Source organism: Prionailurus viverrinus, unplaced genomic scaffold (genome assembly GCF_022837055.1).
Source record: "Prionailurus viverrinus isolate Anna unplaced genomic scaffold, UM_Priviv_1.0 scaffold_33, whole genome shotgun sequence".
NCBI classification, from domain to species: domain Eukaryota; kingdom Metazoa; phylum Chordata; class Mammalia; order Carnivora; family Felidae; genus Prionailurus; species Prionailurus viverrinus.
Window position 1 is genome coordinate 8,392,193 of NW_025927604.1, and position 23,807 is coordinate 8,415,999.

General features: G+C 37.0%; 1 protein-coding gene across 4 annotated transcripts in view; it reads right to left on the reverse strand.

The window, feature by feature from the left end:
• Positions 1 to 23,807, reverse strand: part of ROCK2 (Rho associated coiled-coil containing protein kinase 2) — a 141,826-nt gene that overhangs the window by 60,567 nt on the left and 57,452 nt on the right. For all 4 annotated transcript variants that reach the window (XM_047845185.1, XM_047845184.1, XM_047845186.1 and 1 more), the window contains exons 2-4: positions 22,631 to 22,712; positions 21,574 to 21,674; positions 8,433 to 8,570 (exon numbers count right to left, since the gene is read on the reverse strand). In XM_047845185.1, coding sequence (XP_047701141.1) covers positions 8,433 to 8,570; positions 21,574 to 21,674; positions 22,631 to 22,712 — 321 coding nt within the window. The remainder of the gene's footprint in view (positions 1 to 8,432; positions 8,571 to 21,573; positions 21,675 to 22,630; positions 22,713 to 23,807) is intronic.

Genomic DNA, 23,807 nt, shown 5'->3' on the forward strand with positions numbered 1-23,807 from the left:
TTTCCATACAGCAGTTCAATCAACGGCTTAGCACTGGGAAAGTTTTATTGCAATGATCTGAGCTTAGAGCTGAAACTGAAATTTTTCTCATCAAGACCATCCTCAACTACTATTACTGAACACTCAGTAGCATGGAAATTAGCTTTAGCTGCAGCCTTAATAATGTTTCGTAATTAATACAACCTAAAATGACAAGGTAAAATAGGGCTTATATACAAAACTTAAACTTTTGATGACAGCTAACATCAAGCCCCTTTTGGTACTTCCCATTGCTATCAAAATCAAAACAAGAAGTGAGCTCTCCACTCAAGTGCACAAATTTGCAAGGGATGTATTTTCTGAGCTCAAACTACAGTCTCACAGTTCCAACAGTATTTTTTTTTCTTTTTGCTGTTTCATGTTTCAAAATCCATTTAAACTCTGTAATTGAGAAGCTTCTACCCAATCTGCAGTTGGAAGTAACTAACCTGCAGTGTGATGACATTGTTACAAAGTAAATATCAAGATAAGAATTTAACAGAATTCTATAAACATCTTCCAAGTGATAAATATGCTCAATCAGAATCCTCTGCTCGAGGTCAACATCAAGTCATAAATAAAGTATTGGTATATACTCTTAACAAGTGATGAAAATGGCACTTTACCTCTGTAGTCTTCCCCTAAAAACTCATAACCTGAATCTAAATAATGAGAAAAACATCAAATTCTAATAGAAGACTATACACATATCCTACGATATTAACTGATAAGTAATCCTTAAAGTTGTAAAGGTCATCAAAAACAAGGAAGTCTGAGAAATTTCCATAGCCAAGAGGAGCCTAAGAAGATACGATAACTGGGGCGCCTGGGTGGCGCAGTCGGTTAAGCGTCCGACTTCAGCCAGGTCACGATCTCGCAGTCCGTGAGTTCGAGCCCCGCGTCGGGCTCTGGGCTGATGGCTCAGAGCCTGGAACCTGTTTCCGATTCTGTGTCTCCCTCTCTCTCTGCCCCTCCCCCGTTCATGCTCTGTCTCTCTCTGTCCCAAAAATAAATAAACGTTGAAAAAAAAAAAATTTAAAAAAAAAAAAAGAAGATACGATAACTAAATGTAGTAACATACTATCTTGGATGGGATCCTGGAACAGAAAAAGAGCACAGGTAAAAATGAAGAAAATCTGAATCAATTATGGACTTCAGTTAATATAACGTATCAATACTGGTTCATTATTTGTAACAAATGTACAAAACTATGATGTTAGTAGAGGAAACATTACGGGGTGGGAGGGTGGTGGTATTATGAGAGCTCTCTACCATCTCCTCAAGTTTTTCTATAAATGTAAAACTTTTTAAAAATAAATCCTATTAATAAATAAAAAAAAACATATGCTGATGGATAATAGTATCTGGCAGTACCTACCTGTGTGAAAAGGTATTTTCTTTTTTTTTTTTTTATTTTTTTTTTTCAACGTTTATTTATTTTTGGGACAGAGAGAGACACAGCATGAACAGGGGAGGGGCAGAGAGAGAGGGAGACACAGAATAGGAAACAGGCTCCAGGCTCTGAGCCATCAGCCCAGAGCCCGACGCGGGGCTCGAATCCACGGACCGCGAGATCGTGACCTGGCTGAAGTCGGTCGCTTAACCGACTGCGCCACCCAGGCGCCCCTATTTTCTAATAAAATATGTAAAAAATCTTATTACACATTAGCATTAATAGAACATCTACAAACATTGACTGTGAACCCCAATTCAACAAAATGTTATTGCCCCAGAAAATAAATTCACTCTTCTCCTTAACAGACTTGTATTTTAAAAAATTGTACTTTTTATCACATTTTGAATTTCATCAACAATGTGAAGAAATGTTTTCTCATTATATAAACTATCAACATAAAATCTTTGATTTGTGGACATCTTGGGCCACAAAGTTTAAAATATGGACTAAATGCCCCTTTACAAAAAAAAAAAAACAAAACTGCCAATTTCTGGTGTGACTGAACCATGGTGAGACTGGCCATGGTTGGTAAGTGTTGAGGCTGACTGAACAGTACACAGGGATTCAATATACCTTCTTTCTACTTTGGGGTACATTTGAAATTTATCATAATAAATTTTAAAAGCTAAAATATTTGTCATTAAATATACTGAAAATTTTTGCTTAAAAGATTTGCAAGCAAGGGGCACCTGGGTGGCTCAGTCCATTAAGTGTCCAACTTCGGCTCAGGTCATGATCTCGCAGTCAGTGAGTTCAAGCCCCACATCAGGCTCTGTGCTGACAGCTCAGAGCCTGGAGCCTGCTTCAGATTCCGTGTCTCCCTCTCTCCCTGCTCTTCCCCACCACTCAAAAATAAACATTAAAAAAAAAAAAAAAAAGATTTGCAAGTAAGTTCAATTCAGCCTCAGGGAATGAAGAGTTTCTATTTTATATAACTGTACCAAAGCTCAGAAAAAAGTGGTATGTTTCTCAACTGTTTATTAGGGTAGTGTCACCATGATACGAAAACCAATCAAGAAAGCCCACGTGTTTTTTTTTTGTTTATTTCTATGAATATAATTTATTGTCAGATTGGCTTACATACAACAACCAGTGCTCATCCTGCCCTCCTCAATGCCCATCACCCATTAAAAAAAAAAAAAACTTTAAATTAAATCAAAGGTCAAATGTCACTTATACACACAAACAATTCCTTAAAATATTAGTAAATCATTAAAAATGTTGAAAAAAAAATTTTTAAAAAAAAAAAGGGGCGCCTGGGTGGCGCAGTCGGTTAAGCGTCCGACTTCAGCCAGGTCACGATCTCGCGGTCCGTGAGTTCGAGCCCCGCGTCAGGCTCTGGGCTGATGGCTCAGAGCCTGGAGCCTGTTTCCGATCCTGTGTCTCCCTCTCTCTCTGCCCCTCCCCCGTTCATGCTCTGCCTCTCTCTGTCCCAAAAATAAATTAAAAATGTTGAAAAAAAAAATTTTTAAAAAAAAAAAATATTAGTAAATCAAATTCAGTACTCTATTCAGAATACAAAATTATAGCAGGTGGCATTTTCTTTACATTTTATACTACCTTGAAAAAAATTTAGTGTACTATAGTAACAGATTAAACAAAAAAACCATCTTGAAAGCAGCTAAAGAGAACATTTTTAAATACTTCAACATTATTCCTGATTAAAAAGTACTTGGTGAGCTAAGCACAAACAGACCAAATCCTTTACTAGCTTACTCAGAAAGCTTCAGCAAACATCAGACTTAATCATTAAGTTTAGAATAATGAAAAAGATACGGATAAAAATTTCTACTAATTCAACACTACACTGAAAGACTGAACCAATGTTATTTTTTTGGCATTTTATAACGTCTACATTTTTAAAAACCAATTTTCTTATGCCTGAGTTTCTTCTGAACATATTTGATGGCAAACAGTTTACTGAAAAGCAAACTGTATACAGAGAGATATACTATCCTGTTATGGGAGGGCTTAATATTCCAAAATAATCCAAAGAACCAAAAATATCCATCAATTAAAGCAATGCAAGAAAAAACTGTAGTGTATTTTTTTAACAGAATGAAAGGCTAATTCTAACTTCATAGAGAAAAATGATTAAGAACTGCCACAAAAATATTATAAAAGGAAATCAATGAGAAGACGTGCCCTACCAGATACAACAATGTGATTTTAGTGCAGGAACAAATAACAAACCAAAATAACAGAACAGAGTCAAAAGAAATTCATGTGTATATGGTAATTTAGTCAATGATATAAAGGACATTTCATTTATTTCATGGGAAAAAGGCATTTCTACAAATGGTACTGGGCATGGCTGCCCATTTGTGAAAATCTCACACATATAAAAAAATAAATTCCCGGTGACTCAGAAATAGACTCCCACTCCTCTCAAAATTAAAATATAAAAAGTTAGGGGCGTCTGGGTGGCTCAGCTGGTTAAGCTTCCGACTTCAGCTCAGGTCATGATCTCACAGTTGGTGGGTCCGAGCCTCACGCTGGGCTCTCTGCTGACAGCTCAGAGCCTGGAGCCTGCTTCAGACTCTGGGTCCCCCCTCTCTCTCTGCCCTTCTCCCACTTGTACTCTGTCTTTCTCTCTCCCTCTCAAAAATAAATAAACAGTAAAAATAATTTTTTTAATAAAATCAAATATAAAAATTTAAAGAAAGTATAAAGGAATATTTTTATAAATTAAGGATGGGGAAGGTATTCCCCAGCAAAAATCAAAATACAGAATGCATAGATATGACTACATTTATGTTTAAAGATTCAATAAGCAACAGACAAGTAATAGTCCAAGAGAATATATTTCCAACATATATAACAAAGAATCATTATACAGGGTCCATTACCATTCTAATAAATCACTTTTATTTTTTTAACGGTTTTTTAATTTTATTTTTGAGAGAGACAGAGACAGAGTGTGAGTGGGGGAAGGGCAGAGAGAGAGGAGAAGAAGACAGAATCCGAAGCAGGCTCCAGGCTCTGAGCTGTCAGCACGGAGCTCGATACGGGGCACGAACCCATGAACCACGAGATCATGACCTGAGACAAAGTCGGGTGCTTGACACTTAACCAACTGAGCCACCCAGGCACCCCATAAATCGATTTTAAAACAGCGAAACGACACAGAGAAAAATGGGATAAGCAATAAAGGAATACAAATTACTAACAAGCATATGGAATACCTTGAACCTCATAATTAACCAAGGAAATGCAGCTTAACACAATAACATCTTTTTTTCTTGAGGATATGACTAATATAAATTTTAAATAACTACAATTTCCAGTATTGGCTAAAACGCAGTGAAATAAAAACGTTAAATAATTAGAGTAATATAAACTCATACAAACCTTTTTTTACACGGTAATTTGGCACCATCTATCAAAGTGTGAAATGTGCACACCATATGACCTAGCAAATCCAATGCCAGGGATCTAGTCTAAAGAAATATTCATCCATGTATTAAAAGATGGAGGTGTAAGCATGATTAATTCCACATCAAGGATAGAAAATGTACAAGATTGGTCTGGAACTTCCCACAATATCAGATAGCAAGCTATCAAAGACGGCTAAGTTTACAGCAAAAGGACTCAGGAACTGGGGTGTCTGGGTGGCTCAGTCGGTTGCACGTCTAACTTGAGCTCAGGTCATGATTTTGCGGTTCTTCAGTTTGAGCCCCACATTGCAGTCTATGCTGGACAGCTCAGAGGCTGGAGCCTACTTTGGATTCTTTGTCTCCCTCTCTCTCTCTGCCCTTCCCCGACTTGTGCCCTATGTCTGTATCTCTCTCAAAAATAAACACTAAAAAAAAATTTTTTTAAAACAAAATTTTTTTTTTTTCAACGTTTATTTATTTTTGGGACAGAGAGAGACAGAGCATGAACGGGGGAGGGGCAGAGAGAGAGGGAGACACAGAATCGGAAACAGGCTCCAGGCTCCGAGCCATCAGCCCAGAGCCCGACGCGGGGCTCGAACTCACGGACCGCGAGATCGTGACCTGGCTGAAGTAGGACGCTTAACCGACTGCGCCACCCAGGCGCCCCCAAAAAAATTTTTTTTAATAAAGAAAAGAAAGGAAAGGCAAAAAGACGGGAGGGGAGGGGGGAGAGGAGAGGAGGGGAGGGGGAGGGGGGAGGGGAGGGGAGGAGAAGGGTGGGGAAGGGAGGGGAAGGGAAGGTAAAGGACTCAGGAACCAACCTGAACAGGACAAAGGTGTCAAACTTTGAGCATCAATAAGATACTCAAAGGACTGAAACATCAAACAGGTTTTAAGACTGAGTTCAAAGTGATACATCACGCCCAAAATTGTTCACCTTTAGAGAATAAAAGGAAACTAATCCTTTATTTTGAAAACTGGTAAATATAAGGAAAAAAATAAAGGATTTATCCTGTCCTTCCTGTCCTTCTCTACCCAAAATTATACTACTAGGTAACCAAATAGTAAATGGGGGAATATTTTTCTTTATAGAACTATTCCAGTCAATATAGTAAAAAAAGAACGACTAGGAGGGTAAAAAAAAAAAAGGCATGACTGAATTGGAGCATCACCATTCTGAAATCCTTAACAAATTAACAGACCTAGGCATTAAGCACAAGTAGCTGGTAAAATAACAGAGAGAAACCAGACATTAGCCTAACAGAAAAAAAAAAACAAAAACAAAAAACACTGCCCATGAAGTTGCCCTGCCACCCTCTCCAAAGTCATACCTGATTCTGATCCTCTATATCCAATTACCAACTTACAAAGTTAAACTACACAAAGACAAAAGCAGCAAAATCCAGGTTTCTTCCACAAATAAACTGATGAGACAAAAGAAGAGGAGGGAAACCCTAGATTGAGAAACTTTAAAAGAGATACCTAAACTTAAATTTAAAAAAGCTAAAAGTAAACTGAAGTACTTAAGGGTACACACCTACTCAGCTGTATAAAACTATAAAGAAAAATAAGGAAGTGTTCACCATAAACATATGGACATTAGAAAAACAGGCAAAGAACACAGTAAACTGTATATAAGAGATGGCATTAAAAAGTCTTCTATATCAGCAAAGGAGTAAGTTTTTAAAAATATGCCAATATTCCTCTGTTAAATTCAAATCACACTAAGAATATATACTAAGAAATAGAGATGGGCCAAAAATATATGGTGTATCATAATTTATATAAGAAAAATTCTTAAAGCCCTTTCCAACAAGAGTATAGTAACAAAGTATGGGGACCTTCATGCAATTCAATATTGAATAGTCGTGAAAAAATAAGCACTGAGATGTGGGAAATAATCTACTAAAATTGATTACAGTATATGCTATGACCCATTCATTTTACTGCAAGGTAGGTTCCTAACAGAAATGTGTGAACATATGTACCAAAATCCATATGAAAGAGTTCATAACAGCACTATTCACAACAGACAAAAAGTAAAAACAACCCAAGTGTCCATTAACTGATGAGTGAACAAAATGTGGGATATCCACACAATTGATGATTATTCAGCCATAAAAAGAAACGGAGGGCTGACACATGCTATTCATGAATGAACATTAAAAACATTATGCTAAGTGAAAGAAGATATCACAAAAGACCACATACTGTATAATCTCATTTATACGAAACACCCAAAATGGGCAAATCACAGACCTAGAAAACAGATTCGTGGTTGCCAGGAGTTAAGAGTCAGGGTGAATTGGGGAAAAACTGCCAACTGTTTCAGGGTTTCTTTCTGAGATACAAAAATATTCTATAAATGTACTGAAACTCTGTAAATATATTGAAAATCACTGAATAATAAAATTAAATCAATAAACAGAAATAAGTCAGTCATTTTTACAAGGTTTCACACAAAATCACACATTTCAAACATACAATGGTGCACGGAATATCCTTTATCATAGAGATAAATAAATGAAAGCCAGACTTATTTACTTTTTCAATTGTACAATGTTTCACTACTGACTGGCGTCCACAGACCCATTAACTCTTTATCTCAATGAACATTTTATAAGGGTCCACTTAGCAACATTAAAGATCAGAACTAGAAACAGCAATGATTCTGTTACTATGAAAGCAATTTAAAGCTAACAGTGGAATAATTTATTACCATCATTCCTTAAGTAAATTATTATGATATACGATTTGCTACAAAAATTTTAGTTTTCAGTACACATATAGGAATTTCTATTCACTAGCTACAATAACAGAAATTAAGTGGAGAGAAAGCACTGAAGCTCAACACCGTTAAAAAAGCAATAGTAATGAGCTCTTAAATTACATCGTCGTTCACGTGGCAAAATTTTTTACCCGCAAATCGCCTTCCACAAGCAAGGTATCAAACTCCCAAATCATTCAGTAAGCATTCTGAACAAGCATTCGTACACACCTGATCTCACTCGTGACACTCGTTCAGAATGGTTGCAGAATTAGATATTAATATAAAAACATCTTTAGAGAAGCAAAGCTAATAAGGGATAAAATTGAAAAGGAGGAAAAATACAATTATAAATTCCTCACTTCACAAACAAGAGGCTGACTCAGGAAGCACAATGCTGTCGTGCACAGTAGGTAATATATAAAGGACTCGGAGGATTTCAAGATTTTTACTGTAGGAAGTTTTGGGTTTTTTTTGAGACAGGCTGGTTCTTGTTCCTATTATGTAAATCGTGAGAAAGTGTAGGCAGGGAATAACGGCACACTGGTAACCGATCTAATTCTTCATAAAGGAATTTCTAAAAAGTTGCAAATAATACTTGATTTCACACACCAATTTAAGAATTACATGTCATGTCTGTATGACATACTATTTAGGAACATTAAACAAGCATATCGAATCAGATCTTATTAAAAACGACAGCACTGTTACTATAGGAGTGAGATACAGGACTTTCAACATACAAAATCACATCTCATGGATAATAAGCACTTACAAAAAAAGGAAATAAACTTAGAAAAGTTTGTAGGCTTACCTGAACTACCCAGGGACTGTTGGCAAAGGCCATAATATCTCTCTCTTCCCAGAAAAAAGCAGAATCTGATCTTTTTATCATTTCAAACTTACTAAGAAGCTTCATAGCATAAACCTTCTGTGATGCCTTATGACGAACCTATAGATTTTTTAAAAACACAAAAATAATTTTATGAGAGAAAGGTGAACAGATCATACTATTATTCTATTATTAAAGACTTTCAAAGAAAAAAAATGGGGAATAATTCAGATAAAAGGAGTATAATTCAACAGAAAGGCATAAAAATTCTAAATATGTATGCATCTAATAAATAAGCTTTAAAATTCAGGAACCAAAAACTGACAGAACTAAAGAAAGAAACAGACAAATCCATAACTTAAGTTGGAAATTTTAACATCCCCTCTCAATATTTGATATAATAAGTAAACAAAATATCACTATGGATATAAAGAAATTCACCCCAGAATGAACACTGCTTAATCAAAAGTCACGATTACAAAGGTTTTTGTATTAAGTTACATCACTTCTCATTTTAAAATATTTTAAAATTTGAAGAATCTTGACATATTTTAATTTTACATAAAAAGAATCCTATATGCAAAGGGTCAAATTTACGATGAGGGCCACACATTATATCTATCTTCTATATTAAATTACTAAACTGGAAACACAATTCCTTCTTTTTGAGAGTGTTAGGACATTTATAGAATGCTGAAAATAAACACATGTGAAAGCAATATGAAAACATGGACGGTGGGCAGGGGATTAGGGCACAAAGGATCCTCATCTGAAAACCAGAAATCCCTTCCACAGCAGACAGACCAGATTTTTAATTGATTTGTATCAGATTAGCAAACTATCTCAAAGCAAATTCCAACAACGCTGTTAAATGTTGCTTTAAAAAAAAAATGTTTACAACATTATTAGAGGAGCATGGGCAACCTGGGTGGCTTAATCAGTTAAGCGTCCAACTCTTGATGTGGGCTCAGGTCATGATCCCGCATTTGGTGAGATCGAGCCCCACATGTTGGGCTCTGAGCTGACAGTGTGGAGCCTGCTTGGGATTCTCTCTCTCCCTCTCTCTCTCTCTCTCTGACCCTCCCACACTCGCTGTCTCTCAAAAATAGGCAAATTAACATTTAAAAAATAAAATAAAAGATTATTAGAGATTGCTAAGGTACTCCTTCTATATTTATGTCACTCTTCAAATCTTCATTTATTCTAAGAACAAATCAGATTTTGAATGCTTCCTAACTTCATTAGAAAAAGTAATCCATTAAACATTAAGGGTCACGCAATCACTTTATATCGTGATATTACTTATGCTGGACTCGTACCGTGACAAGAGTTTTAAAAATTTTGTAAAGCAAAGCTATGACCAGAAACTAAAACCTCTTTGTCAGCTGATAGAAAATAGTTAAATATTTTTAATGTTTTATACTGAACCAATACAAACCAGGAACAAAAAGACCATTCAAATACACAAAAATTTATACAACATAGGTATAATTCTCTGAAGATGAGAAACAGACTTACTCACTTTACTTTCGCCGATTCTTTATGCAAATCTATTCCCTCTCTGTGCTTCCACAGCACTTACAACAATCTAGTTACGTGTCTGCTTCATAAACTCCTTTAGTCAGAGTATAAACTTTCATTTGCGGGGCTGTCTGGTGGTTGGCAAAATGCTGAATATGCAATTCAGCAAACTCAACAAAATTATGTCTATTTCTATATGAAAGCTTTACATTTTTTAAAAAATTTTAAGTGTTTATTTTTGAGAGAGAGAGAGGGAGAGAGAAAGACAGGGCACGAGTGGGGGAGGAGCAGAGAAAGAGGGAAACTGAGAATCCGAAGCAGGCTCCAGGCTCTGAGCTGTCAGCAAAGCCCAGTGCGGGGCTCGAACTCACAAACTGCGAGATCACGACCTGAGCCGAAGTCGGCCGCTTAACCAACTGAGCCACCCAGGCTATCCCTGAAAGCTATAAAATTTTTAATAAATAAAAACTATTTTGCCTAGATGCTCTAGTTAATGAGGCCTGAGTTTCATTTAAATTACTATGATAGGACACTTAACTGGCTCGTAACACAAGAGTCAGGAACCACCAGCTTGTAGCCTTTGACTTGATCTATAGAACAAACATTAAGAGGCAATAGTTGTATTCATGCCAAACAGCTATGTCATACTTTGAAAATTCATTAGCACTAGTATGACAGCGAACTACAATAAAGCGCTGTTACTTTAGGAAAGCTGGTTTCCACTGATCTTCCTTCTGAGGATGTCTCTTTCTGAAAGATTCTATTATAATCTCCCTCAGCATCTCTGTACACTCCCCTTTGTTCCTTCTCTATTCAATATGGATGGATAAACAGTCAGATATAGTAGCCATTCATTACCACACTGTACAGAGTACTGCTTAAAAGCAAGGATTTAGATGTCAACAAACCTTTGCAAAAATCCTAACTATTTGTGAACTATGTGGCCAACTTACTTAACCCCTCTAAGTTTCAATGACTTCATCTACGTAAAAATCTCACGGAACTGTTGCAAAGACAAAATGAGATTATGAATAGAAATACTTATTAGCACATAGAATATACTCTATAAAAATGTTATAAAAATGTTAGCTAACACTACCATGTTCACTCTATTATGAACCTTTACCTGACAGACAAAAAAGTTGCTCTTATTCCAATGTTTCTATTTGTTAGAGAAATGATGTTTATATTCTTCATTTTCAATTTCAAAAGTACACAAGTACAAAAGCACTATCTAAATGATTCTCACTCTCATGCACTTTCTCCCCCTTTCTCTCTCTATATAATATAAAACACACTAAAAACAGGTGAAAGAGTGAACACTGGTTTTATCTCAACTGATGGAATTCTAGGTGACTTCTATACTCTTATATTTGCTTATTTGTATCTTCTACAGCAAATATGTACTTCTTAAAAAAAACTTTTAGGTAGATGAAACATTCCTAAATGTACCAGAAACAAGACATGTTTGGAAAATCCTGAAATGGACCTAGATCTCATGGAACATTTGCGGACAAAAACTTTCAAAAGACATTCTGTTTTGTTGTTTTAAAAATTTTTTTTTATGTTTATTCATTTTTGAGAGACAGAGCATAAGTGGGGGAGAGGTAGAAAGAGAGAGGGAGACACAGAATCTGAAGCAGGCTCCAGGCTCCAAGCTGTGAGAACAGAGCCCAGCATGGGTCTCGGACCCACGAACTGTGAGATCATGACCTGAGCTGAAGTCAGATGCCTAACCAACTGAGCCACCCAGGTGCCCCTCAAAAATCATTCTTAACAAAATGCCTCATTTGAGGTTTTCAAATTGATATTTATTTATTTATTTAGCATTTATTTGTTATTGAGAGACAGAGAGAGAGAGAGAACATGAGCAAGGGAGGGGTAGAGAGATAGGGAGACACAGAATCTGAAGCGGCTCCAGACTCTGAGCTGTTGGCACAGAGCCTGATGTAGGGCTTGAACTCACAAACTGCGAGATCATGACCTGAGCTGAAGTCGGTGGCTTAACCGACTGAGCCACTCAGGTGCCCCACAAATTGATTTTTAATATAAAAAAATTACAACTGGGGCTCCTGGGTGGCTCAGTCAGTTAAGTGTTCAACTCTTGGTTTCGGCTAAGGTCATGATCTCGCAGTACATGGGTTCAAGCCCCACATCAGGTTCTGCACAGACAGTGCAAAGCTTGCCTGGGATTCTCTCTCCCTCAAAGTAAATAATAAACTTTAAAAATCTATGTATCAAAAATTACACTAGATTATTTTAATAAGACAATCCAGTGTGACAGACCTGGAGCAGTTAGTTTGTGTTGCTAAGGTTTCCACTGAAAATGCAAAAAGAGCGTCTTCATGCTTTTGTCTGGTCTGGTTGTGGCAGCCAAGACTGAATGAGGGAATACAGGAATCACAAAAACATGGAGGGAAGGAGATAATTCTTGCCAACTCAGAAATAACCTTGTAACCAGCAAATTCACTCCAAAAAAGGAAGTAAAAATTTGAGTTAACGTGACAAGTGTTAGAAAATCATTTCCCTTATACTCTTTCCTTCTGGTTGATTCTACTTTAAAAGCTTAGTTTAAACCAATCAAATTAAAAGCAAGCCAGTGGGAAGGGAAAAAAAGAAGATCCTCATCTCACATCTGCCTTGAGTCCCGTCACTGATCATCTGTATCCCTGAAGCACACTGGATCCCAGGAAGCCTCTCAGCCCAGGGATCATGAAAGATCACAATTAATTCACTTCAATAAACACTGTCTATGTTTCAGGTTCTGTGTTGTACAGGATATAAAAAGACAAGAAAAATCCAATCACAAATATGATCTGGCTGCACACACATATTGCTTACCAATGTCTACAGCCGAACTGACAAATGGCCACATGGTGAGGGCTCTCCCTTTTTCCTTGCTGTTCTACACATATTCTTCCTGAACTGTGTACTTGACTAAACATCATCTCTCCAGATTATAGGCAAACTATTTTCATATAAGTGGCTATGAGCCCCAGATGGGAATGCCAAAAGTATCTGAAAGATACGATACCTACTCTCAAAACGACACATAAAAGGACTCAAAGAAACAAACATATAAACTACAGCACAAGGCATAATATGGTAAATTACATAAATTTATGGAATTAAAAGATGCATAGGAAATATGACACTCAGATAAAGGGTAGGAAGAAGAAGAACAGGAAAAAGTTTTCTTTCAAAATGAACACAGAGAAAGTGAGACAGATTGAAGAAAGAGACAAGAAAATAAGGAGCATGCTCTGAGATGAGTAGCATGCCCAGGAAGAACAGCATAATGGAAAATAAGATTTCGAAAACAAAATTTGTGACATCTTAAAAAAGGGCCAAGAAGGCCGGGATGAAGGCTTCATGCTTCATTTAGTAGTTAAGGGAGCCATGAGACGCAAATGAGAGATACAATAAATACATTTTAAAAAGATCAAATTGACAGCAGTTTATATTAGGCAAATCAGATCTGTATTTCCTACCTTTTATGTATGTCAGAAAGAAAACAGAAAACATGCTAGAAAAGCCCCTGATTCTACTATACCCATACCCAAAATGGGGGTTAAGATAGGAGTGATACATGAAAACACAAGAATATGAAGAATGGGGAAAAAACCAGTCAAATAGTAATGTGGGTCCAGCTGAGCCTGAACAGCATGAATTACAGATTTAATAAGCACGGTCCTGATAGTTTCTCCATCAGCACTTGCCAATCCGAAAATCAACCGTACAATGGAGAAACATTATTACAGCAGTGGAAAACCAAAGAAAATACTAAGGAGATACTCATACCTGACTAGAAATCAAAGGGTGTCTTGGATGACAGTGATGACAGTGAACCAAAAAAATTAGGCTGGAGAAACGTTATGAGTAGGACTCACTAACAAGTTAAATTTCTTAAAATGAAGAAAAGAGAAATCAATGACTTCCAATTTTTGGCTTGAGCAATTGGATTAATAGTGGAGTCATTAATTAAGATGGGTTACAACTTTGTGGAAAAGTTAGAGAGGGAACCAAGCATTCTAATTTTACATGTTTCAGATGTGACACATCTTTTTTTATTTTTATTTTTTAACGTTTATTCATTTTTGAGAGACAGAGCAAGAGAGGGCGGGGCAGAGAAGAGGGAGACACAGAATCCGAAACAGGCTCCAGGCTCCAAGCTGTCATCACAGAGCCCGACGCGGGGCTCGAGCCCACGAACCACTGAGATCATGACCTGAGCCGAAGTCGGGTGCCCAACCGACTGAGCCACCCAGGCGCCCCTTACATGTGACACGTCTTAATGGAGATATCAAATAAGCCACCACGGATAGGAGTGGAGAGCAAACAAGAAAATTCTGAATTGCAGCTATGAATCTGAGCCTTGACATCATATGGACTATATTTAAAGTCACAGGAATAGGTTGAACGCACCTCAGGAGAGAATGAAGATCAAAGAAACAAGAGCCTGGTCTTTGGAACTACGATATTTACAAGTCAGGTGGAGAATGAACCACTAAGGAAACTTCGGAAGAGCCAGGAACACCGGAAGAAGTGGTATTTCAAGAAAGGAGAGCAGAAGACTAGTGAGAGATTGAGTAAGAGAAAACACCGTGCAACCAATAAGGTTACACAAAGTCTCTATTTCTGGCACAGAAAAATGATTATGACCATCCAACAAAGAAAACAGACTCTGGAGTCCTCTACCTAGGTTCGAGTCTCAGTTCAACCACTTAGTAGTTATGTGAACTTCCGCAGGTTATTCATCCTGTCTGAATTTCCCTCTCTGCCAAATGGGCATGATAGCAATAACATCTATCTGAAGGAGTGCTGTGAAGGAAGACTGGTTACTATACAGAAGTTGCTTAGAAGCCTGCCTGGAATGTAACTGCTATAAACGTGTGTGTTGTTATTTAATATTACATTAAAAAACCACAAATTACAAAACCATGTATATGATTCCTTAACACACATATAAGACATTCATACATTACACAAATCTTTAGAAGAAACAGAAGTGAGAAAGCCATACATCAAAATAATAAAAGTAGTTATCTCTCAGTAGTGGGACAATCAGTGATTTTAAAAAGCATAATGCTATCTCGCTTCTACTAGAAACGTATTTGTCACATAAATAAAAGAATTTTTATTTTTAAGGAAGAATAATCGGCATTGATGCAATTTTTATAACTCAATAGGGAAAGGTTTTAACTTTTCTAGAATGAAAACAATTACAATAAAATATAAATACCCACTGAAAATAATTTGGTCCTAGTTTTGTATCAGTTCCCAAATGTTTCCAACTATCAAAGCACTAAAAGAATACCAACAGGCTAGTTACCTTTATGTTTGAAAATGAAATAAAGAGAAGACATGATAAAAGGAGATTTTCACATTTTATCCTACCCAATTCTAAGCAATTTAGACCTTTGAGAGCAAGAATGCATTCATATATTAGTTGTGTAGTTTTAAATAAAACCACAGGAAAAATTTAATGAATACTTTTCTTAAGAAAAGTGAGCAGGGAACATCACAAAACCAACTAAACATGTGGCCCCAAACTCCAAAATAAGATACAACTTCAAAAACAAAAATGCTAAGGGCGCCTGGGTCACTCAGTTGGTTGAACGGCCAAGTTCAGCTCAGGTCATGATGTCGCAATTCATGGATTCGAGTGCCACATCAGGCGCTGGGCTGACACCTTGGGAGCCAGGAGCCTGGAGCCTGCTTGGGATTCTGTGTCTCCCTCTCTCTCTGTCCCTCCCCCACTCACACTCTCTCTCACTCTCTCTCGAAAATAAGCATAAAAGATTTTTTTTTTAATGCTAAACATATTTCCACTATTGAACAGGAAAACTTTTTATACATTTCCCCAATAAAGAATCATAAATAGGTAATTCCTAAGATACATGCATTACATTTAAGAAGGTTAACTTCGAACTCTCTTTTAGAAGCTAGGCCACTATTTCTTTTTGACACTATAATAGTGGCCAGCTCAAAATAAAAGCTCCATGGATGCAGGTGCCTTGTCTGAGTAGTTTACCTATACGACGTATTGCCAAAGCTTATAATGGTGACCTGACATTAAATAAACATGTACTAATCAATTAACAAAGGAATAGTAAAGAACAATGTATATTCTATTACCAGAGATGAAGACTAAATAGGTACCTTAAGAAGACATTTGCCAGGCTAGAATTCATACCTTTCTTTTTCAAAGAAAAGTAGATTATGTCCTATGTAAATGTAAACAAAGAAATAAGCATGCATACCTGTTCAAAAAGGTAATTTCACTTGAAACGTTCATCCCAACACACATACACATGCTGCTATGGGATGAACTGTGTGCTGTCTCCTTCTGACCCCCCATATTTTGAAAGCCAACCTCTAGCACCTCAGCATGTGACTGTATTTGGAGACAGAGCCTATAGAGAGGCAAGTAAGTTAACAGAGGCTATTAGGGTGGGTCCTAATCCAATCTGACTGGTGTCCTTCTAAGAACAGGCAATTAGGACACACAGTGACACAGGAGGCACAAGCAAGCACAGAGGAAAGACAATGTGAGGACACAACAAGGCAGCACCATCCACACGCCAAGGAGAGGCACCTCGGGAGAAACCAAACCTGCCAACACCCTGATGTTGAACTTGTAGCCTCCAGACGGTGAGAAAATTAAGTTTTGTTGGTTAAGTCACAGTAGGTGCTTTTTGTTAGGGTGGCTCTAGCAAACCAACACACATAAATACATATAAAATTTAGAGCAACACTTCGGATTATTCATTTACCATTAAAACATTTAGGGGCGCCTGGGCGGCTCAGTCGGTTAAGCATACGACTTCGGCTCAGGTCATGATCTCAGGGTTCATAAGTTTGAGCACCGAGTGGGGCTCTGCGCTGATAGCACGGAGCCTGCTTCGGGTTCTCGGTCTCCCTCCCTCCCTCCCTCCCCCACCCCCTCTCTCTCTGCCACTACCACTACCACCCCCACTAGCTCATGCATGCTCGCTCTTGCTCTCTCTCTCCCTCCCCCCTCTCCAAAATAAACATTAAAAAATATTTTAAAAGATTAAAACATTTAAATTTATAAATCCTTAGAAACTGGCAAAAGTGACAACAGACAGTATTTACTTAATACCTACAATGTACCAGATCCCTCCCTGGTAAGTACCACACATGTAGAGCTTAATTTAGTCCTCAAAAAATTTCTTGTATGTTCTATTATTACTGCTACTCCGAGATAAGGAAATTAAAGCTTTGATGACAGAAAATCTACACATGATAGAATAGAAACAAAAGTAGTTGACTCTGACTATTCTTCCGAAGTATCGCTCTTAATCAACCTAATATACAGAATATTATTATTTTCCATAAAAATGAGATGTGATAAATGACCTAAATAGTAGAATCTAAAAATAGTGGTATCAGATAAGATCACCCATGTTACAGACTTTTCATGATATAAAAACATAAATATACATCACCTCTGTAGATGGGAGAAAAAAGACAATAACCAATTCTGCCCACCTAGAATTATAGAACTTTTCAATCTATAAATAAATGCCTTTTTCAGGTGAGGAAATTTAGGCTCCAATAAATTAAATGAGCACCTCCTCTTTTTTTTTTTTTTATTAAAGTTTATTTATTTTGAGAGAGTGTGTGTGAGCGAGGGAAGAGGGGGAGGAGGAAGAGAGAGAATCCCAAGCAGGTTCCACACTGTCAGCTCAGAGCCCGATGCAGGGTTCGAACTCACGAACCATGAGATCACGACTTGAGCCAAACTCAAGAGTCAGATACTTAACCGACTGAGCCACCCAGGCACCCCTGTACTTTCTTGACTCATGGCATTCTTACATGCTGTTCCCTCTGTATTTTCACTCCCACCCCAGTCCCTCTTCTTCATGTGCCTAACTTCTTTACGTCTAACTCAAATGTCATTTTCTCACAGTGAGGTCTTTCCTAACAACCCTACCTGAATTAAGCACATCCCTCCATTATTCTCTCTCATAACATCCAGATCTTTTCCTTCATCGTATTTATAATTTGAAAATACTTCACTTATTTAAAGTAAAATTCCTTATCTCTTCCACAGAAGTACCACTTTTAGAAAGATTGAGGCTATGTTATCGCATCTTTAGAAGCTAGCAAAGCTCCTGAAGCAAAACAGATCCTGATTAAATACTTCATTGTTGGAAGGATACATGAACCATTTCATGTGTGGCAATTAACTGCTAATATTTACTAAGCACTTACTATATTCTAAGAAACTGTTCCAAATTTAATTACATATATTTCTTCCACTAATGCTATGGGGTTTAAATGTTACTGTTATCTTCATTTAGCAGATAAGAAACTGAGGCAGAGAGTGATTAAGTAACGTGTCTGCACAGACAGCTAGTCAGCAAGTCAGAAGTCAAGTGTAAGCAGTCTGACTCTAGTTCTTAAATACTACAGGATAGTTGCTGTGGCACACTAAAGTTACTTTTACAACGAGAATTTTCTTTGTAGAAATGGACTAGTGGGCCCTCTGTGGTAATATATATATTTTTTTTCAACCTTTATTTATTTTTGGGACAGAGAGAGACGGAGCATGAACGGGGGAGGGGCAGAGAGAGAGGGAGACACAGAATCGGAAACAGGCTCCAGGCTCTGAGCCATCAGCCCAGAGCCCGACGCGGGGCTCGAACTCACGGACCACGAGATCGTGACCTGGTTGAAATCGGTCGCTTAACCGACTGCGCCACCCAGGCGCCCCAGTGGTAATATATTTTTAACCTGACCAAAAAAAGTATTCCATAAGACAAATCTGCACCTACTATTGTAAAACTTTCTTTGGATGACTAGAAAAACATAATCATAAAGATGTGCCAAATGTGGAATACTGCCTACACAGCTGTCAAACTAATTTATCTAACACATGCAAATCGACTTCAAAAGACGATGGAAGAAGCACTTGGACTTTTCATTTTGAATCTTATCCTTCTTTTCAAGACTCCCTGCCAAAGGTAACAGAACAAAGAGCTAACGCCAAAACAAACATGCTCCAAGTTCTTAGGTCAGGTCAGCAGATTAATGGAATGTTAAAGTGTTTCTCATTTTTAAAAACATGTGAATTTGTTTTATAGAAAATAAAATTTGGAATGGAAAGCTAACAACAAAAATAAAACCCTCTTCTTTTCCTTTCCTTTCTTGAACGTACTGAATTTGAATTATCAAACTAACCCAACACAGAACAACGACTACCCTGCCACAAAAACATGACAAGCCAAAATCTGTCACATTTCCTTCAAAACCAGAATTCCAAATTCTATTCTCTCTTATCTACACTGAATCCTGAATATGAAGAAACAATGTATTTCTTTCAAATACTTGTATTATGAATTTATGTATCAAATAGGCAATAATTTTAATAGTGGCTAACAGGGAACACTATAACTAGGCTTATTTTTTTTTTTAATTTTATTTAGTGTGTATTTATTTTTGAGAGAGAGAGAAAGAGGGAGAGGGAGAGGAGGGAAGGAGAGAGGGAGGAAGAGAGAGAGAAAGAGAGACAGAGGGAGGGAGAGAGAGAGGGAGGGAGAGAGAGAGAGAGGGAGAGAGAGAGGGAGAGAGAGACTGAGTGTGAGCTGGGGAGGGGCAAAGAAAGAGGGAGACACAGAATCTGAAGCAGGCTCCAGGCTCTGAACTGTCAGCACAGAGCCTGACGCGGGGCTCGAACTCACAAGTGGTGAGTGTCAGAGCCAAAGTCTGACACTTAACCAACTGAGCCCCCCAGGCTCCCCAGGCTTATTTATTTTTAATTCACTTAATCCCCTATAACAAACCCATGACACAGGTATTCTATAGTTTGGAACTCAGAGAGATTGAGAAACTTGTCTATACTCACTATAATCTTTGAGTTAGGCCAAGGCAGAGATAAGATTCAACTACTTTATATTTTCCACTATCTTACAGGACCTGTCATAACTCAACTACCATGTAATCTAATCTCTGACCCTCCCCCCGCCCCTGCTCCCCCCTCCAAGCGCATTCTACTAGCCGAAGTTACACCACTTTCACAGACTCAAAACAAAACAAACAAAAAGCACATTACCTTCCAAGGCAGCCCACTCCTCAAATCTACTCCAAATTAACTTCTCAGTCCCTTCAACCACACCTCAGATGGCATCATTTCAAGTCCCTGAGCGTTCCATCCCTTGAATACCCTCTACCAACATGCCTTTTAAGACAGGGCAACAGTGCACAGAGAATGAGTATTCCATTATGGCCCAATCATCTCAAAAGAGAGAACACAACACCTATATCAAAGCAATCCAAACTTCCTTTACTATTTTGGGCAGCCATCTCACCAACGACTCTTGCTTGGTTTACATTCAAGGAAAATTGTTCTTCAATTTACAATTACTGTTAAGGAATCTATTTCTTGAGTTCTTCACATCTAAGTACAGTTCTTTATTCTGGTTAAATTTCACTTTTATTGGCCAATGGCCTTCCCAACTAATGATTTCTGGATTTTGACTTATCATCTGAAACCATCCTCATACTTCAGTTTTAACTCCTTTGCAAAATTATTCACCGCGTCACCACCGCCCCCATACGATAAATGCCTTATTAACAAAGTGGTGAATAGGAGAAGAGAGAACGCTAAAATATGTCCCTGGGGATCTCTGTCCAAGGTACAATTCATGCCTTCCTCAGTCTCCTTAGGATACAGCTATTAAATTAGCTGTCTATTAAATTATATGTCTATGAAATTATAAAACTGTCTATCCATATGCTTATTCGTTGACATTTCTCCATATCCTCTTCAAGCATGGCAGACTTTTTCAAATATCTTATAGATACACATCACACCTATTACACTACCCTGATCTACAAGTTCAATAAACCTATCAAAAAAAGAAGGAATGAAAGAGAAGCAAAAGTGACTTGTTCCTAAAGAAATTATGCTAACACACAGTGATCAGTGTTTTTCTCATGCTCCAACAAAAAACAGAAGAACACTACTGAGCAAAAGACAGAATTTGACCCCATAATTTAATCAAAGACAATAATCTGTAAGGACAAAAAGAGTGGAATTTCGTATTCGAGTGACAAAAACAGGAATATTATTACAGTTCCTCATTAATACAAATGACATTTATTACAAACATTTATATTTCCAGTTGGTACCACTTTCATCTGCAAAGATAAATTTCATATGTACTTTCAGTTATTCTTATGCCTTTCAGTTATTACAATGTTTCTCATATTATCCAAATAAAATCTGTTGAGGAAGAATAAATGTTATTAATCTGAACATATTAAATAAAAACACAATAGTTCTTGTGGAATATTAACTGCTGGAAAGGTCATGTATGAAACCACACTGGCCTGATTCTAAATGTCAGTGTTTCAGAGTTACAAGAAACGTGGGGTATCAGTTTACAATTACCTCCTTTTACAGGTGAAGACACTGAGGGTTTTCGGAGATGGAATGATTTGACCAAGCTCACAAAACTAATTCTGGCATGGCTGGGCAGAAAAATAACATCGACTCGGGGGCTGTTGGTAATATTTCACAAAACCCTGTCTTTAAAAATAATATAAAAGAAGAAAACAAATACTTTCTTACCAGCTGCACTTCACCAAAAGCACCTCTCCCAATCACTTTTACAACATCATAGTCTTCTGCCTTCATCTGTAGACCTCTGATTTTTTTCACAATTTTCTCATCTGCAATAAAAAAGGTTACATTTATAAACAATACTTTACAATAATCACCATATTTGTAAACAAATTTTCATTTCAAGAAACTGGGATTCGTTTTTAGCTAAATCTGTCAGTTTTCAAAGGTTGCTATTTAAAAAGCTAAGATACATATTAACTTTACATGAAAGAACCAAAATGCTATGGTTTATTAACACACATAAAACAAACAGTACTGACAACCAAAAAGTAAGAATTAAGCTATTCTGTTGCTTGACAAGATGACAGCTGAACAGTGAGGATCCACGCGTCCTAGCAGTGCATTCTGAATCACGGCAGAGAGCTGCTATGAAATTACTTGCAAGGCTAATCTTAGTAATAAATTTTCATAGTCTACTTCTTTGGGAAGTAGTAATCACATGTTGTAGATATAGTATCTAAAGACAAGATTGTTTAATCATGAAAATAGCCCAGTCTCTAACAATTCCAACTTAAAAAGCTTACTATGAGGATATAAAGTGTGTATTAGATTATTTTGAGAATTTATTCTTAGAATTCAACCTCATTTACACCTTCACTCCAACATCAATACTGGCAAATATTAAGTTACTGTATATATGACAATAATTGTTATCGCATTATCTTTCATTACCTAGACCGACATGTCTACATTCATACAAACATAAGGCTCATTAAGTCTCCTAAGTAGTATAAATCTAAGTCTTAAAATTGTTGGTATTAATTTAAAAGTTCTCTTTGAACTGCCATAAATAACCTGTGCTAAACTCAGTCTGAATAATTTATATAAAATCTTGAACTTTAACGTACTGCAACTAGATCTGCAGTTTTTCTTTAAAAATAAAGAATGCTAGCATTTAAATGAACCAACTAGCAAACTAAATAGTTTATAGACTATAATATTAATCAAACATAAATCTCTTATCAAAAGTATAGTTATAGGATCAAATATGAAGGTTACTCACATCTATTTAAGAAATTATCTATATTCTTGTTTTTCCTCAAAGCAGGAAAATCCAAATCAAGGACCAAGGAATTTAAGCCATCCTGTTTAACAAAAAATTAAAAAAAGGAAAAAGAAAGTTGTTACAATTTCCAAGTATTAAAAAAAAGTCTTTAAATTTTATATGTTGTTCTTGCTAAATAAATATCAATCTACTTTGATATGAAATTGTCCAATGGTTCCATATCCAACAGTTTTAACTCATTTCCTAACTTCTGCCAGAGAATATTATGAATGATTGTATCATGTTTTCGTTATTTTAGCCAGTAGAAAAATATCAGTTTAAAATATGCACCCACTATTATTTCTGCTAGTCAGATGTCTTCCTTTCTCTCTTTAAATGCCCAGTAAAACTTCACCACGCTTTTTTGACTTTAAGAAATGCACACAGGGGCGCCTGGGTGGCTTAGTAGGTTGAGCATCTGACACTTGATTTTGGCTCAGGTCATGATCCCAGGGCCGTGGGATCGAGCCTCATGTTGGGCTCTGTGCTGAGCATAGAACTGTTAAAATTTTTCTCTCTCTCTCCCTCCCTCCATTCTCCCTCTTTCCCTCTTTCCCCCCCCCCTCTCTGCCTCTGTTCCCCATTCACTCTCTCTCTCTCTCTCTAAAATAAGAAAAAGAGAAAGAAATACACACAGACTAAAGAAATTAAGAAGATAATCCCATTTACAACTGCATCAAAAAGAATAAAATACCTAGGAATCAATTTAACCAAGGAGGTGAAAGACCTGCACACTGGAAACTGTAAGATATTCGTGAAAGAAACTGAAGAAGATACAAATAAATGGAAAGATATTCCCTACTTATGGATTAGAAGAGTTAATATTGTTAAAATGTCCATACTACCCAAGCAATCTGCAGATCCAATGCAATACCCATCCAAATTCCAATGGCATACTTCACAGAACTGTAACAAATAACTGTAAACTTTGTATGGAACCACAAAAGGTAACAAATAGTCAAAGCAGTTTTAAGAAGAACAAAGCTGGAGGGATCATCCTCCCAGATTTCAAACTATACCACAAAGCTATAATAATCAAAACAGTATGGTATTGGTACAAAAACAGACACACAGATCAATAAAAAGGAAAGTCCAGAAATAAACCAATACATATATGGACAATTAATCTTTGACA